This window comes from Cryptomeria japonica, unplaced genomic scaffold (assembly GCF_030272615.1).
Source record: "Cryptomeria japonica unplaced genomic scaffold, Sugi_1.0 HiC_scaffold_1204, whole genome shotgun sequence".
In the NCBI taxonomy this organism is placed as follows: Eukaryota; Viridiplantae; Streptophyta; class Pinopsida; order Cupressales; family Cupressaceae; genus Cryptomeria; species Cryptomeria japonica.
The window spans coordinates 9,051-25,891 of NW_026729778.1; the positions used below are offsets into that span (position 1 = coordinate 9,051).

The following is a 16,841-nucleotide window of genomic DNA, read 5'->3' on the forward strand; positions in this document are numbered from 1 at the left end:
TTTGGAGTGTGGTGTTTTTACTCGAAAGGTTTTCCCCATGGTAAACTATGTTCTATTCTTCTGGTTTATGATCATGTGAATGTTGAATCTAAATGTATACATGCTACTGAAATTACTCTTCGATTTGGCAAGATCTAAAATGGTAATCACTTTCCTCTAAGGGTTAATGTGGGAAATAAATTGTGCCTGATTCCACTTTATGGCATAGTAGTGTGCATTTTTATTTGATGTTGGATGCGCATAGTGATCTCAGATGGTTGTTCTAGGATTCCCAATTTCCCTTCAATGTTCACAACTACCTCCTTCAGGTACTCTGGCACTCTATTTCCCTCAGACTCAGGAAATGCATAAGTGCAAACCAGCTTCTAGCTTTCTTCATCTGTCAAACTTTCCATCTCATAAATTTATGCAGACCTCTCTGCTTCTTGTGCTAACTAGAATTTTGCATTAACTGTTAGCTCTAGTTGGGATACCAAGTCTTGTTAGCAAATCACCTTCACTATTAGCCCTCCACACATCATCTAAAACAATAAGACATCTCTTCCCTTGGATAAAGCTATGAATCTATAATGTTGCTACCTCTTCACTTACTCCACTCTTCTTAATTCTCCTACTTAAATATTCGTCTAATTGAAAGGCTAAATCACTGAGAAACTTGCAAAGAGAATATAACTGAGAAACTGAAAGCCATGCAGATTTCTCATACCTTCCCTTTTGGGCATCTAAGACATGCTGAAGAAGATAGGCTTTTTTAATTCCCCCCATTCCAACCACTGCAATTGATCTGATGTTAGGATCTATGATTGTTGTACGTGTATGATTAACTATTACATTGATTAAATTGAAGGCCTTAAAAACGTAATTGAAATTCTTAAATGATCATAGCAATAATAAAGAGATGAATTAACAAAGAGAGAAAGAAGAGAGAAGACAAGAACATGAGTTGATAACGGAGTTCACCAATACGGCTACATCTCTTGGCCACTCTCCAATAGAGTGATTGATCCTTGATTATGCTCCAACAACAGTTACAAGGTCTTCAACTTGGACAAGTTACAAGTCTCCTGATTACAAAGATGACAAAGTCCTTCTCCTTCAAATGCAATAGCAAGACATTATCCTTCCAACTTGGATAGGGATTAACACTCAAGTTCCATAAAAAAATTCTCTCACAAATCACCACTAACTCAAACTCCTAAGCTACCCCTTTTATACACAATTTTTGCCAAATTTGGCTTAAAGCCATATAATTTTTGAAAATCTACCCTATCACCCATTTACAACAATAAATCTTCAAAATCCCCTTTAAACAACATTAAAATCTTTTAAAAATAATTGTAGCCCGTTTAAAATATACCCTGATAATCTTTTTGGGTTTATATTTTTATTTTATGTTTTATTTTGGAGGGGCTCAAGCTTGACCCGAGCCCTCCAATCTCGGCCTTATCTCAGGGAGATTCTTTAAATAACATTTTCGCTACTTATATGTCGAATATATCACGTGGCTTAATGGTTTAGAGCCATATGCAGGAGCTAGGAGGTCGGGGGTTCGATCCCCATAGATCTCCTCTTAGCGGTTTTTGTTATTTGTTAAAACCACCTGCCTCCAAAATGGGTTAGCAAAGATCTCGTGGTAGAATGGTGGAGAGTAAAGCTTGTACATGGGGGGTCACTGGTTCACCTCCCCCAACAAACTCATTTTTTTGTTGCCGATATAATTGGACTATCACGGAGCATATCCTCCTAGATCAATCGTCCCCACTGGAGAGCTTTTGGGCCACCAAAAGCTTGATTACTCGAAAAGTAAGTGAGGATACAACTCCCTCACTCTTTCAACCTCCATCCATTGTGCTTTTCCAGGATGCATCCCTTTACGTCCAACCTTAAGGTACTCAATAGCACCTCTTTTTGAAGATCTAACATTTCTATCAAGAATGACATCCTCTGGAAGCTCTAACATAAACTTAGGTGAAAGGTCATCAATAGAAGGAACTTGAACATCAGCCTCTTCATCCAATATCATTGGAGGCTCATACAACTTCAGTTTTTCTACATTTACAACAGAGTAAATTTACATATATGGAGGAAGATTAAGGCAAAAGGCATTGGTACCGATCTTTTCCAAGATCTCAAAGGGACCATATCTGATAGGCTTAAGCTTTTTACCTTCACCTTGCATTCTTTCCTTGTTGATATGTAACCAAACATGGTCGCCAACCTAAAAATGATGATCTGTGTGATGCTCATCATGTCGAGCCTTGTATTCGTCTTGGCTCTTCTCCAACTGAGCTTCTACTGCCTGATGAACTGCTTGAACTTTTTGAATAAACTTCAAAGCCTTCTCTACATCATGACGTCCATCTTCAACATCATCTTTTCCAAAGGCAAAGTCCATCGATGTTCTTGGCACATACCCAAAACACGTCTCAAAAGGAGATCTTTTTGTAGAAGAGTGTGATGCATGATTGTAAGCGTGTTTCACATAGTGTAGACTATCATCCCATAGCTTGGGACGTTTGTTGCAATATCCTCGAAGCAACTATACAACCGTTCTAATTACCACTTATGTTTCTCCATCGGTCTAAGGATGGAAAGTTGTACTTTTCTTTAGCTTTGTGTCCATGAGATCCCACACTATGGACCAAAATTCTCCTAGGAATCGAGAATCTTGATATGATACAATGGAAGTAGGGAGCCCAAAATGGACCCATACATATTGGAAGTACAAATGAACTGTTAGTTCAGTTGTGATCTATTTCTTACAAGGCATTAGAACACACATTTTGTTGAATCTGTCGACTACTACAAATAGATAGTTATGTCCCTTTTTAGATATGGGAAGTCCTCCAACAAAATCCATCGAAACACTTTCCCAAGGTCGAGACAGAACAGGAAGAGGTGTGTACAACCCCAACTTCCTATTACTTGGTTTACTTGTTGCACACATTATACATCCTTTGATATATTTAGTTACATTTTTCTACATGTGAGGCTAATAACAATATTTCTGCAACTGAGTCATTGTTTTTCTAACACCAAAGTGTCTAGCAATCAATGGCGTGTGAGCTTCTCTAACTACTTGTGCTCGTTCACCTTTAGGAATGCATAACTTTCCTAAATGATACAACAATTTATCTTTCACATAGTAGTTCTTTTCTTCTACTTGTTTGCCTACAGTTAGAGTTGTATAAATATGCTTAAAGTTTTCATCCACGACATATTGTTCCTAAAAACTTTCGTGAACCATGGAACTTACCTGAAGGATAACCAAAGCATTCATGATAGGAGGCCTAGAAAGCATATCGTCTACCTTATTATGAACACCCTTCTTGTACTTAATTACTAAGTGAAATTGTTGAAGGAATCCCATCCACCTAAAGTGCCTACTTTTCTGCAATTTTAATTGTGAATGCAGATATTGTATTGGTTGGTGATCGGTGTGGATGATTGTTTCTTTGCCCATTAGCTAGTGCTTCCATTTTTTAACACTCTGAACTAGTGCATAAAGTTCCTTATCATAAGTAGGATAGTTAATTACTGTAGATGTGAAAGTTTCAGAGTGATAACATACCAACTTACCTCCTTGCTTCAGAGTTGCTCCCATGGCAAACCCACTTGCATCGGTTTTGATTTCAAATGGTTTCTATAAATCAGGCAAAGTCAGAATAGCTGTGGTGCTCAACTTCTCCTTCAAAGTGTTGAAAGCCTTCTGTTGAGGTCCTCCCCACTGGAAAGTTGTCTTTGTACTTTTCAATGCATGCAATGACGATGCTATATGGGAGAAGTTAGAAATAAACTTTATCCAGTATTGAACAACACCTAAGAAATTTCTGACTTCAGTTACTGTACTTGGCTTAGGCCATTTTACAATTACTTCAACCTTCGCAAGGCCAACTTTCAACTAACCATTTCCTACGACATAGCCTAAGTACACTAGAGATGTACTTACATAGAGTTTTTATTTTCTCAAAACATCAAAAAATTTCTTTACATGACTTACATGATCATCCCAAGACATACTAAATACAAGGATATAATCTAGATAGACTATTACAAATTCATCAATGAAAGGATGAAATACATCATTCATTACACGCATGAAAGTGGCTGGTGCATTGCACAACCCAAAAGGCATTACCAACCATTCGTATAGTTCTTGCTTAGTCTTGAATGCAGTTATCCAGATGTTATTTTCTGCAATCCTAATCTGATGATAACCACTTTGCAAATCCAACTTAGTAAAATATACTGCATGCTTTAGCTAATCAAGTAAATCATCAATATGATGAAGACGATACCTGTTCTTTACCGTGATCTTATTTAGGACTCAAGAGTCGATACACATCCTCCAGGACCCATCCTTCTTCGACACTAGGACAATTGGCGAGCCACATGGAGAAGTGCTTGGTTGAATTACTCCTTTCTCAACCAACTCTTGAACCTGTTTCTTGATCTCCTCATTCTGTAGAATAGATAAGCGATACATGCCGATATTAGGAAGAGGCACGTCCTGCTACAAATGTATTTCATGTTGGATCTCTCTCTTGGGTGGTAATCCCTTTGGTTCCTGAAAAATGTCATCATATGTAGATACAATTTTCACCAACTCAGCCTTATGTTCTGGTTTACACCACTTAAATGCCTCGGATTTATCATCATCCTTGGCTTTTACAAGCATAAGTATAATTTTTTTACTCGCATTTACTAATATTTTCATTTGACAAGCATTTACTAATGCAAGATTAGTTTTGACTTTATGCAATCTAACTATGTACTCTTTACTATCTTTGAACAAATGATACTTATTCTCCCCCCTTGTAAATATTGTTTGTCTATCAAAAAGATATGGACTTCCTAACACAAGCCCACAAATATCTAGAGGTACAACATCTACTTTTACTTCATCAATAAAATTAGTAGTAATGGCAAAACGTAGTTTACACTATTTTGTCACCTGCAATTGTGAATCTTTACATACCCATCCAAGTGGATAGGGCTTAGGATGAGGAGTAGTAGTTAGATTCAATTTCTTCACAACCTCTTCAGAAATTAAGTTGAATTGTGAACCAGTATCGAATAGAGTATCAATCTTAGTGTGTTTAGTTACCACACGAATGTGAAAAAGTTCATTCCTTTGTTTATCCACATTAGGAAGATAATTTGCTTTACTTGTACTTGCATTAGAAACAATTGCATCTGATGAGAGCTTTTACCTCTCATTGTACCTTGGATCCCGGTAGCAACTATTTGAATTTCATCTCTAGAATCAGATCCAAGATCTTGTTGGGTCACCGCAGTAGTCTTCTTTGGACCTTTATTACCTTCGTATCGCTTCGGTCTTAGTTCCAGATGTAACTTCTAGCACTTAGCATCTACATGCCCTTCTCTCTTACAATGAGAGCACATAGGCTTAACATCCTCTTTCTTTACTGTAGCCGTCTTCTGCCCTTTACCTTTATCCTTTGATTTTCCCTCTGGCGGTTTATTGGATGATTTCTTAGCAAAGTTTTCACTAAAATTGTTCTTACCCCTAGACTCAATATGAGTAGCTTAGACACATACCTGATCCAGATTACTAGGATTCAACATGAGGATAGTGTGTCGGAGGTAGGAATGTAAACCACCTATATATTTAAGTAGGGTATCTTGGGTATACAAAGGTACATTCAATGCTATTGCCCATTTTCTAAACTTGTGGGTATACTCCTGCACTGATTGGCCTTTTGCTTGCCTAAAGGTTTTCCAACTCATAGTTAGTTGTTGCATGTGTCCTAAAGGATAGAATTGCTCTTTAAGAGCGGCAACAAACTCCATCCAGGACATCCTAACTCTACCATGATGAGCAATCTCCTCTTGTGTCCTACTCTCCCACCAAGTGAGAGTAGTACCTCCTAAATGGAGAGTAGCCAACTATATCCTAGAGGCATCTTCTAGCAGGCCTTGTATCCTACAGTAAACCTCTACTTGTTGTACCCAATCATCAAGTTTTTCAGCACTTAGTTCCCCACTATATTTAGGCAATTCAAATTTTACATCAAGTTTGATTATAGGCTTATGTGTGCCCTTAAAATGATTAACAGGAGAAGATGGAGAAGAAGGAGGAGAAGGAAAAGAATGAGGAGAAGGAGGAGTTTTTGGTGGGGAATCACCACCAACTGATCTTTTCCCTTTATCCTCTGATTTCGATGCACCTCCTTTCTCTCATTTCTGTCGTTTTTGTTTTTCTTGGAAAATAACTTCAACCATTGACTTCATATCAAGAAATGCCTTTTGTAAGGCTTCCCCATCGAACTTGGTTCGGCCTTCTTCAGTTGCCATCTCTGAACGTGGGAAAATCCTTCTTTTCCCGATCTTTGGGTTGTATTCTATGAGTGTGCCTTCACCTTGTTGGCTCTTGGCTCTCGTTATCATTCACCTGTGCAAACACTAGTCACAACAAGCTCTGATACCACTTGATCTGATGATAGGATCTATGATTGTTGCACGTGTATGATTAACTATTACAACAATTAAATTCAAGGTCTTAAAAAAGTAATTGAAATGCTTAAATGATCATAGCAATAATAAAGCGATGAATTCACAAAGAGAGAAAGAAGAGAGAAGACAAGAACAGGAGTTGATAACGGAGTTCACCAATATCGCTACGTCTCCAGGCCCCTCTCCAACAGAGTGACCGATCCTTGATTATGCTCCAATAATAGTTACAAGGTCTTCAACTTGGACAAGTTACAAGTCTCTTGATTACAAAGAGTACAAAGTCCTTCTCCTTCAAATGCAATAGCAAAACATTAGCCTTCCAACTTGCATAGAGATGAACATTCAAATTCCATAAAAAACTTCTCGCACAAATCACTACTAACTCAAACTCCTAAGCTACCCCCATTTATACACAATTTTTGCCAAATTTGGCTTAAAGCCATATGATTTTTGAAAATCTACCCTATCTCCCATTTACAGCAATAAATCTTCAAAATCCCCTTTAAACAACATTAAAACCTTTTAAAAATAATTGTAGCCCGTTTAAAATATACCCTGATAATCTTTTTGGGTTTATATTTTGATTTTATGTTTTATTTTGGAGGGGCTCCGGCTTGACCCGAGCTCTCCAATCTCGACCTTATCTCAGAGAGATTCTAAATAAAAGATTTCGTACTTTTATAACGAACATATTGCGTGGCTTAATGGTTTAGAGCCCTCTGCGGGAGCTAGGAGGTTTGGGTTTCGATACACAGATCTCCTCTTAGCGGCTTCTGTTATTTGTTAAAACCACCTGCCTCCAAAATGAGTTTGCGGAGATCTCGCGGTAGAATGGTGGAGAGTAAAGCTTGTACATGGGGGGTCACCGGTTTACCTCCCACAACAAACACAGTTTTTTGTTGCACTATTACGGAGCATATCCTCCTGGATCAGCAATAATTGGAAATTGGGGGTTTCCTAGCAAATTAAACATGTTTTTAATCTTGGACTGTATCCTCACTGGTTTGGAATCGCTGGGCAGGAGACTTAGTCTCTTATATTGTCGTCTCTGGGATGATTTTGCTTCTTCTCTGTGAGAAACCGCAGTAATCAATAAGATATCTGCAGTAACGGAGCTCAACCGGGCTTTGAACTTTCGAATTCGTCTGCCCATTCGATAGCGAGTAATCAATTGATTACAGCTCAAACTACAACGATTGGAAATTGGGGGTTTTCTAGCAAATTCACTAAGCTGTCAATCTTGGACTGTATCCCCACTGGTTTGGAATCGCTAGGCAGGAGACTTAGTCTCTTAAACTGTCGTCTCTGGGATGATTCTGCTTCTTCTCTGTGAGACACCGCAGTAATCAATTGGATATCTGCAGTAACGGAGCTGAACCGGGCTTTGATCTTTCGAATTCGTCTGCCCATTTGATAGCGAGTAATCAGTTGATTACAGCTCAAACTACAAAACTGAGGATTAGCAGCATACATAGAATCTACAGCACATATTTGAAGTATGTCCTCTGCCTCCCAGGCAATGTCTCGAACGCTCTGAAGCCATTCTTTCATAGACTCCTTTTGTTTACTGCTCTTCTCACCAGCTTCATTTAGAAAGTAATTTACTTGCTTTATTTTGCTCATCAACCATTCAATGTCTTCCCTGAAGTTGAACACTATCTTGACCTCATTAGCTACTTGTTGAATGACCATCTCACAAACTTTCCCAACAACAGCTTCTGCAAGTATAGATGCCATCTTCAAGTCTTTTCTTGGAACTGAGAAAACAGAGAAGAAATAGAATAGCTAAATGCACTTCAAACTACAATGTGAATGCCTGTTTTCTGGCCTGCCATTCCACGCAAATTCTGTATTATAACGCTACTCGGAGAAATGACAAAAATTGATGGGAGAAAGTTTGAGGAGAGTAAACTACAATGTGAATGCCTATGGGAGTAAGGGAATTACTTTCAAATCTTGTGGACCACTTTGTGTCTTATCATTTGAATGGCTGCCATGTGATTAACATTTTAAGAGTTTGAATTTTCCCAATTTCTACATGAGGTAATGGGTTTCACTTTTCTGACCTGCCATTCCTCGTGAATCCTGTGGTGGAGGCATAGGTAGTTGTGCTTAAGAATTCTCATACTAATTCTAAACCTTAATTCTAAACCTTAATCTATTGATCATCTAATTTGGTAGTTAATTCTTAATTCGATTATGTAGATTTTTTTTTTCAATGGGCCCACTATTTTGTTGTATAATTTGTATGTTTTTTCCATGTCCATGTCAATATTTATATTGGTGTCCTACTTTATGAATAAAATTTCTGAGTTGTATATTGGTTCTAATCTAGAAATTGAGAAAGTCATCACTTCTTCTTAAAGGGAGAGACGGACTTTAAAGTGGATTTTTCAAAAATATTAGTTAAGGACATTTGTTTTCTTAGATGCATTTGTTATTAATCTATCAAGATTCTTTAATATATAACCATATTAATGGGGAAATCTGATAGCTCAAACCACTGGAATAGTCGGGCTAAGGCTTTGGGTTCGTCCCATGTATGTCCAAGGTTCGATTCACTCCGGCCGGGGATAAAAGTTGTATTGCAGTGTTTGGACCTAAAAGTATAGGTCCACAATTTTATAACATATTTTTACCATCAAGGTCAAGGAGTGTCATTCATAAGGGTAAAACAAGAGTTCATCAATAAATCTTAGTATTTTTAGAGCTAATGAATGAGAGTGGATAAGCTCTCCTACACTTTAGACTTAGCTACGTTTTGGAGGGTGTTCCTAGAGGTATCCTATGTAAGATTGAAATGCTTAAAATATATTGCAAGGTGTAATTTTTGTAGCTATATCCAAGGTAAGTTTAATCCTAAAATTTGTCATTAGGCTAAAAGGAAACCAAATGCACAAAAGGCCTTTTATATAGTCAATTTAGTCATCAATGCAAGAAATGTAAGATATGGGTGCAATGATATGATTCACAAAGGATTTGCATGGTAAAGATCACATTGATGTTTCCCTATTAAAATAATTGAATCATGTACTACAAAAATTCTAAATCTAATTCCTACTCTATTGATGAATGATTTGTTTGATTTTAAATGTGAGTAGTTGAGATTGAGGGTATTGTGGTCTACAGAATACATGTTGCTTGTAAAACATGAGCTTAGCTCTCCAAAGTATTGATGGTGGGTTGTGTAGGAAGCTTTTTTGGCAAACTATTTGGATGTTGTGGAGTTTCAAATTCTACTTTTTTGTTTTTTTGTACATCATAGTGCATTGGTATGTTTTGTAGTAGAGAGTTAGAGTGATGGGTGGTTAAGGAGTGGTTTACCTATATCTAATATTTAGAGTTTATATAGGTCACTTTTATCTAGTCTATAGAGATACATTGGGTCACATAGAGTCAACCTATAGAAATACTTTGGATCACCTATAGTTGACTTGTAATGGTACTTCAAGTAATCTATAATATACCTATTGTGGTACTTCGATAGCATGTTGCTATTGACTATACTATATGTTGAACATATTGACTATACTATCACAAGGGGCTCCAAATCATGGTTTAGTAGGAGACTTGTGAAGGAACATAATTGGTGGTGGCAAATTGTTTGTCAATTGAACTAGTGACCATGATGACATGGATGATCTTGCATGCATTTTGAGTTTTCACATGAAATTCTTTATTCTTAAATAAACTCATAACTTCAATAAACTTCAATAATAAACGAAATACCCTTTATTCTTAAATAAACTCATAATTCCTTTAATAAGTCTGTCTCATTCCACTTTTCCTTTCATAGGTTCATTTGATCATTCCATTTATATCATAAGTAAAACAAAATTTCTATAAAAGATAAGGATTCTTCATTGAATAAATCGATATAAGTAGTATCTCAATCATACAATACTTAGGCTTTTCAAGTTGCCTTAAGTTCAATAGCAACAGAATACAAAGTAAAGGGTGAGATGTGTCCTTTTATCTGCAACCCAAGCTATCTTCAATGCAATCTTTAGAATGAAGACAAGAACAAGATTCAAGTGCTTTTTCCGCCCAACCTTGAAGCTTACACTTTCCTAGAATTCTTGGTCAATCAAGAATACCCGACCCTGCATGAATTGCCTAGCAAAAGAATTCGATAGACAAGATGGAATCCGATGCGTGCCTATATTAATACATGCATTTTCTATTTTCTAATTCCATCAAGAAACAAGCAAGATTAATCAAGGATATGGTAGAGAGCATAAATAAATCCATCTATTTCAATGGTCAATAAGTTACTCCGCCGATTATAATGTCATGCATAGCAATAAAAGATAGTTTGGAAAAACAAACTATTCTCTCTATAATTCCACATTCGGCACCTGTCCTAGAAGGTAACTTTCCACAAACACAAAACTATCTAGCTTTGTTTATATAAATCTAGAATAAATATGTATAGAAGTCAATCTTTCATTTTTATATTCTAGCTTCCTATTTCTCGCTAGATAACAATACAATGATAAAGAAGACAATCTTTCGTTGAATAGAAATAGAAAGAATCGATCTTCTGTTCCAACCAATCCTATCTGACAAAAAGCAATTTTCATGGATAAACAAATATATATCTGAAAAGAAAACAATCTTTCGCTTCAATCTTTCTAGTAATTTAAAGACAAGAATTAAATATTACGAAGGTGTAACACATGTATGTATCTTTACATAAAAATTGAATAAAAATGAGTACACATTCTTTTGTTCAATTATTGAAAACATTTAAATAGCATAATCTTCAACTTGCATTCTATCCCTTATGGTTTAGAATTTCCATGTTTATATCATCTAAGTGCAGTGTCTTTCCATGTGTTTTGGTTTATTTGCCTCTTTTCTCGAATAACATATTTAGTTTAATACTAATATGTGACTTTTCATGATTTATGAATTCAACTAATTGATTTTACTAATTTTTCATAACAACATTTAAAATGATGAGAATTCTTAATGTGCATACCTATATGTCTTTTCAAATGAGATAACCAAAAATAATTTTAAATTCTAATGCAAGGATCAAATTTGGGAGTGTAACTATTTTCCTTCATGAAATCAAAATAAGTTGCAATATCTAATAATTCATTATCCTAATATTCCATCTTCTTTGTGATTCAAATTCAAAGTTTATAAAGCACAATCTCTCTCTATTCCCTTGCTCTGTTTCTAGAGGATTTTGTGATCTAATTCTATGAGTTACACTAGGTTTATAAACAAACCTTAAGAACATATTTCATTATTTCATCTTTATTTACATGAATGCTTTTTTAAGTAATTCGAAAATGGTTTCAAATTAGGAAATCGAATATCATGATTCTAATTTCTTTATTGTATAAACCTGAACAAAATAGAACATTATTTTATCTTTTAGATCTCTACATCAAAACATGCTAGATTAGAGCCTACCTCGGGAAATACGATGCAAGTCTGTTATGATCACTAATAACTTTAAACTATCTATAATTCATCCTGATTCCAATTCTTTTGTCCTCTATGCTATTCTATCTCATGAGCTCTCTCTACTCTACTTACTACTCTATATTTCCATTCTCTATTCTTAGTTCTTATCTTTTCTATATTCTGCAAATTTCTCTCTTTTTCACAATACCATCTTCTCTCCCTTCCATTCTCTAATAATAAAACAAACTAATGCTCATTTAAGAGCCTACCTCTGAAATTCCACGCTAAATATTAGATGATCATCACCAATCTTTTACTACTGGTCACAATACCCCGAGATCTCTAATGCTTTTCTCTTTTACATTCCATTCCCTCATCCTTTTTTGTCTGTCTCTCATTTCTCTTCCAATTCGATGGTCTATATATAGTGTTTTCATCTACCTTCATTACGATTTTCAGTCTATCTCTCTTAGTGGTAAAGTGACACCACACATTTTTTAACTGTAACATCACAGTCCTAAATGGTTTTGAACACTTATGTGTTCTCCATGCAATGATATTTGTTATCTACTACGTGACACCAAACTCCTAAAGCTGTTAAGTTCATTACTACTGGTGTAGTTATGTGGACTATTACCATGTTACTATTAAATCATGCCACATTAAATGGCAGTACGAATGCGTGTGAAGGTGGAGATTTGGGTGGGTAGTTGGTAATAACACTGACTCCCTCCCTTCCACACATGGAATAGTTCTCATTGCACCTTGACTTGTAAATATACCATGCACTGCATATATCTAACAGTATCGTTTGAGTTTATCTCAAACTCAATGTGTTTTTTTAGTTGTGTACTTACTATTATTCTTTGACTCTACTATACAATAAGATTATCTCTTAATAACTTTCTACGTGGAATAGTCAACATCGACTCCCACTTCTCATTCCTTATTCAATGGTTTATGTGGCTGCAACATGGTTGTTATGCATATTTAAAAGGGGAGGAGGAGTGGTTAGTGGCAATATCATCCCCTCCCTATAAATATGGGGAGTGGTGAATATTACTATCGACCACTCTCATTAATGATTTACTTTGCATTAAAGTTAACCGCCACCATTATGCCTTCAATTAAGTGATTTATTATTATTATTATTATTTCTAGATTATTTATTTCTCTATATATATATATATATATATATATAGAGAGAGAGAGAGAGAGAGAGAGAGAGTAATTATGTATGTATTTATAGATATATGATCGAATTGTTATTCAAACTCATATACATATATAATATATGTATAATCTCAAATGATAATGTATAGGTATAAACAAAATTCATGAAGTATTTAAATTTCACGATAATTGGATATACATATATAATAACTATATAGATATATATGTATATGATTGAATCAATATCACATATACATATATATGCTATACTATTATTAAATTACAAAAGTAAACTCATAAGTATGATATTTCATACATTTATACATATTTGCACATAAAGAACATGTAAACCTACGATCGATATTGATATCTAACTCGTTAGCAAAACAATCTTACTTTAAAATAAGACATAATATTTTACAATCACTCATGCAACTTGGATTTAATTCAATCACCACTCAAATCATGCAATAAATACACATGTATAAACATTTAAACCAATGTACTACTCATTGCAATTTAAACAAATACTCAAATAAGGTCATTTAAATCATCCATCTTTACAAGATGCAAATTATAAATCCGAATATGGTGCGTGATATATTTCATCTATGCTAGCGAAATCCAAGAGCTAAGACAACTCTACCTGAACCATGTTCTCACCTTCATTCACGTTCACCTGTTCCTGCATTTACTTGCACTCAATTACTCATTAGCAATGATGATCACAATTTTATAATAAAAATTATTACTGATCATTCAATTTTATATAAATCATTTCATTGCATTCGATCTCCTATGTTATTTCATTAACAATTCCATTTCTATTTCATTTCAATTTCATTTGTGAAAAATAAACATTATTTTCCTAATTAAATAATTACGAAAAATTGGGGTTTCTGACATCCTTTCCCTATTAAAAGAGACATCATCTCGATGTCTTATTATTCTATCAATAAGCACATACTTTCTCAACATCATAAACAATAACCATACATTGTGGTCTCAAATCAAATATAATAGAAATAGTACCATCTATACCATCCATGTAAATCAAAATCAGACTATTTATGTATTTCATGCATCAAGCAAATACTACTCTTAAGAAAACAAAAGAGGAATATGACATTCAATCGTCACATCATCCTCCCAAGTAGCACTATCATCAAAATATCAGTCCCACTAGACCCAATACTGAGTGAAATCTCTGCTATGTAGCTTAATGCTACATTGATCAAGAATTTGGATGTGCTCCACTAGCACCATTCTTGGATCCTATATCCATAAGTAACTGGATTCATAACTTTCAGCACATCGAAGGGTCCCACATATCTTGGTACCAACTTTGATGATTTCCTAGATAAAATAGAGCTCTTATGAGGCTTCTCCCTCAAAAGAAATTCATCTTCAGTAACAAATATCAGAAAGTATTGTTTCTATTATCATAGCTTGTCTGTCGACTGTCTCTTTCAATAAATTATTGATCAATTTCATCTACTCATCCATTTCTTTAAGCATATTAGAACCAATGATGATCCTATCTTTATTCTATCCCAACTGACAGATGTTTGTCATTTCTGTCATAAAGCATCTTTATGGGTATCATTCCTTAAAAATGCATGAAAATATTTTGTTGTATGCCAACTCAATCCAAAGGCAAATACTTCTCCCACTCATATTTCTAATCCATGGAATATATCAAAAGAATTTTCCACTACCTGATTAACTCTTTTGTGTTCGGTCATCTATCTAAAGATGTCATGCCAGCTAAAATTCAATCTAGTTCCCAAGGATGTATTCTATATTGTCCAAATCGAAAATGTCATCCAAACATTCCTATTTGATATTTCTATTTTTGAAACTCCATGAAATCGATAAGTTGAATGATTAAATTTCTTCACAAGATTCAATGATTCATATTTAAAAATGTCCAAGTATGAAATGTGCAATCTCTATCAATCTGTTGACAATAACCAACTATGATATCATGCTTGTTCTTACTCAAAAGCAATTCTTGAATAAATTTCATATTGATTTCCAGCCACCTATACTTAGGTTTGATACAAAAGTCCTATTATATGATCATGCTCAACTTTCACTCGCTAAACGTTGTGCCACATACTCAGCTACCTTTTCCAAAGTTCTTAGCTTCGTTACTTCTTTACCAACAATCTCTAGATTAACTAGATATTTCCAAATATTCTAAATAATGGCAATACTAACTTCCTCGAGTTTTCACCTCTAAGTGAGTATATCTTTTATTGGCGTTCTTAATTAGCCTTAAGTCCTTATCTCAAATGTATCAAATCTATGATCCATAATATCTACTTCCAAAACTTGCTTAACCCTTAGATAACGTTGTTCTTCCAATTGATTCCGCAACTATTGCTATCTCAAGTTTGACCTTATAGTAACCATGGTAGATAAAAATTTCCTTGATCTATGATGGCAGAAAATTCTTAACGTCATAACATATGTTATACAACTAATAGCACAACCTTTTACTTAATTATTTCAAATGTGTCTTTATGCCAAAAAACATATATTCTTTGATGTTCAAGAATCCAAAACCAACTTTTAACGAAAGACATCTTACATGGTCACATGATCTCGAAGGTAAAACCTAGGAAGTAAGATCACATATAATTGATGAACTAATTCGAATTTGTCGATCTACTAAATATGTATATATAAATATATTTACCTTTACAAGGCACACATTGAATTTACTCAAATGAAAAATTAGACATATACATAGTATTATTGCCCTAACTGACACAACCCCTATGTTTGGTACACCCTCCGCTTTTTACTCTATTGGAGATATTATCAGGGGTTCGCTATGAACATGATAAGGAAGAAATACAATATGAACGACAATTTTAAATATTAGATCACCCACAATAAAGGTTAAGAGAAAAATTGATCAATCTCAATAGTAAATTATTAAATATGCATAATGAAACATTAAGTCAAGTGTGACCAAGGGCCACAAAATAGAAAATTGGCGACTCATCCTCATAGAAAAAGTAAAAGAAAATCAAGTCAAGAAGTCAAAACTAATCCAAAAATCATTAATCAAATATTTCATCAATAAACCAAATAAAGCATCAAACTGAATACATATCAAATGTACTGAGTGACTAGGAGTAGTCACATATGAAGGGGTGTTACAACACCCTGGGGTATCTTTTCCAGAGTGTGCAAGAGAGAGTATCAAACATAGTACCAACAATTTAATGTTTGAAGATAAGGACACAAAACTAGAATATAGAGTCCTACGAAGATTTCATCATATCATCCATAATTCCTATCCATATAGTACCTACCTTGTACACTATAGACATAGAATAATATATTTCGCAAGAGACAAGTTAGAATAATTATCAATCTAATAAATCAAGCATCCCAAGCATCTAGGTTCTAATAAAAACTATCATTTTTATATCAATAAAGTCTCAACTTACAACTTTACTATATAAGTGCTCAACTCTTACTCAATAAATTATTATCCAATGTATGTGCCCATTAAGTATGCTAACTCTAGGAGATATTTTTTCTCCGTCTATCCTGACACCATGTTGATTTCACAAAAAGCGATTTTATTTATCGATTGATCATAAATGATATCACCCAAATTTATATCTCTTCCCATGGAGTCAATGGGGCATGATTCATTTGAACTAAATACAATTGACTTAATAGGGAGACACTCATATAGATATCCTTTGTCTTCTTCTATCTCCTGAATAGAGTAGTCCAACTATTCT

At 34.7% G+C, this 16,841-nt stretch overlaps 1 protein-coding gene across 1 annotated transcript; it reads right to left on the bottom strand.

Annotated features, from left to right (window-relative positions):
* Window positions 1-7,659: 7,659 nt before the first annotated feature.
* On the bottom strand, window positions 7,660-8,550 carry LOC131873195 (disease resistance protein PIK6-NP-like). Its single transcript, XM_059216234.1, has 2 exons — window positions 8,544-8,550; window positions 7,660-8,234 (listed from the first exon to the last, which is right to left on the bottom strand). The coding sequence occupies exons 1-2, from the start codon at window positions 8,548-8,550 to the stop codon at window positions 7,660-7,662; spliced, it is 582 nt and encodes a 193-aa protein (XP_059072217.1).
* Window positions 8,551-16,841: the final 8,291 nt, after the last annotated feature.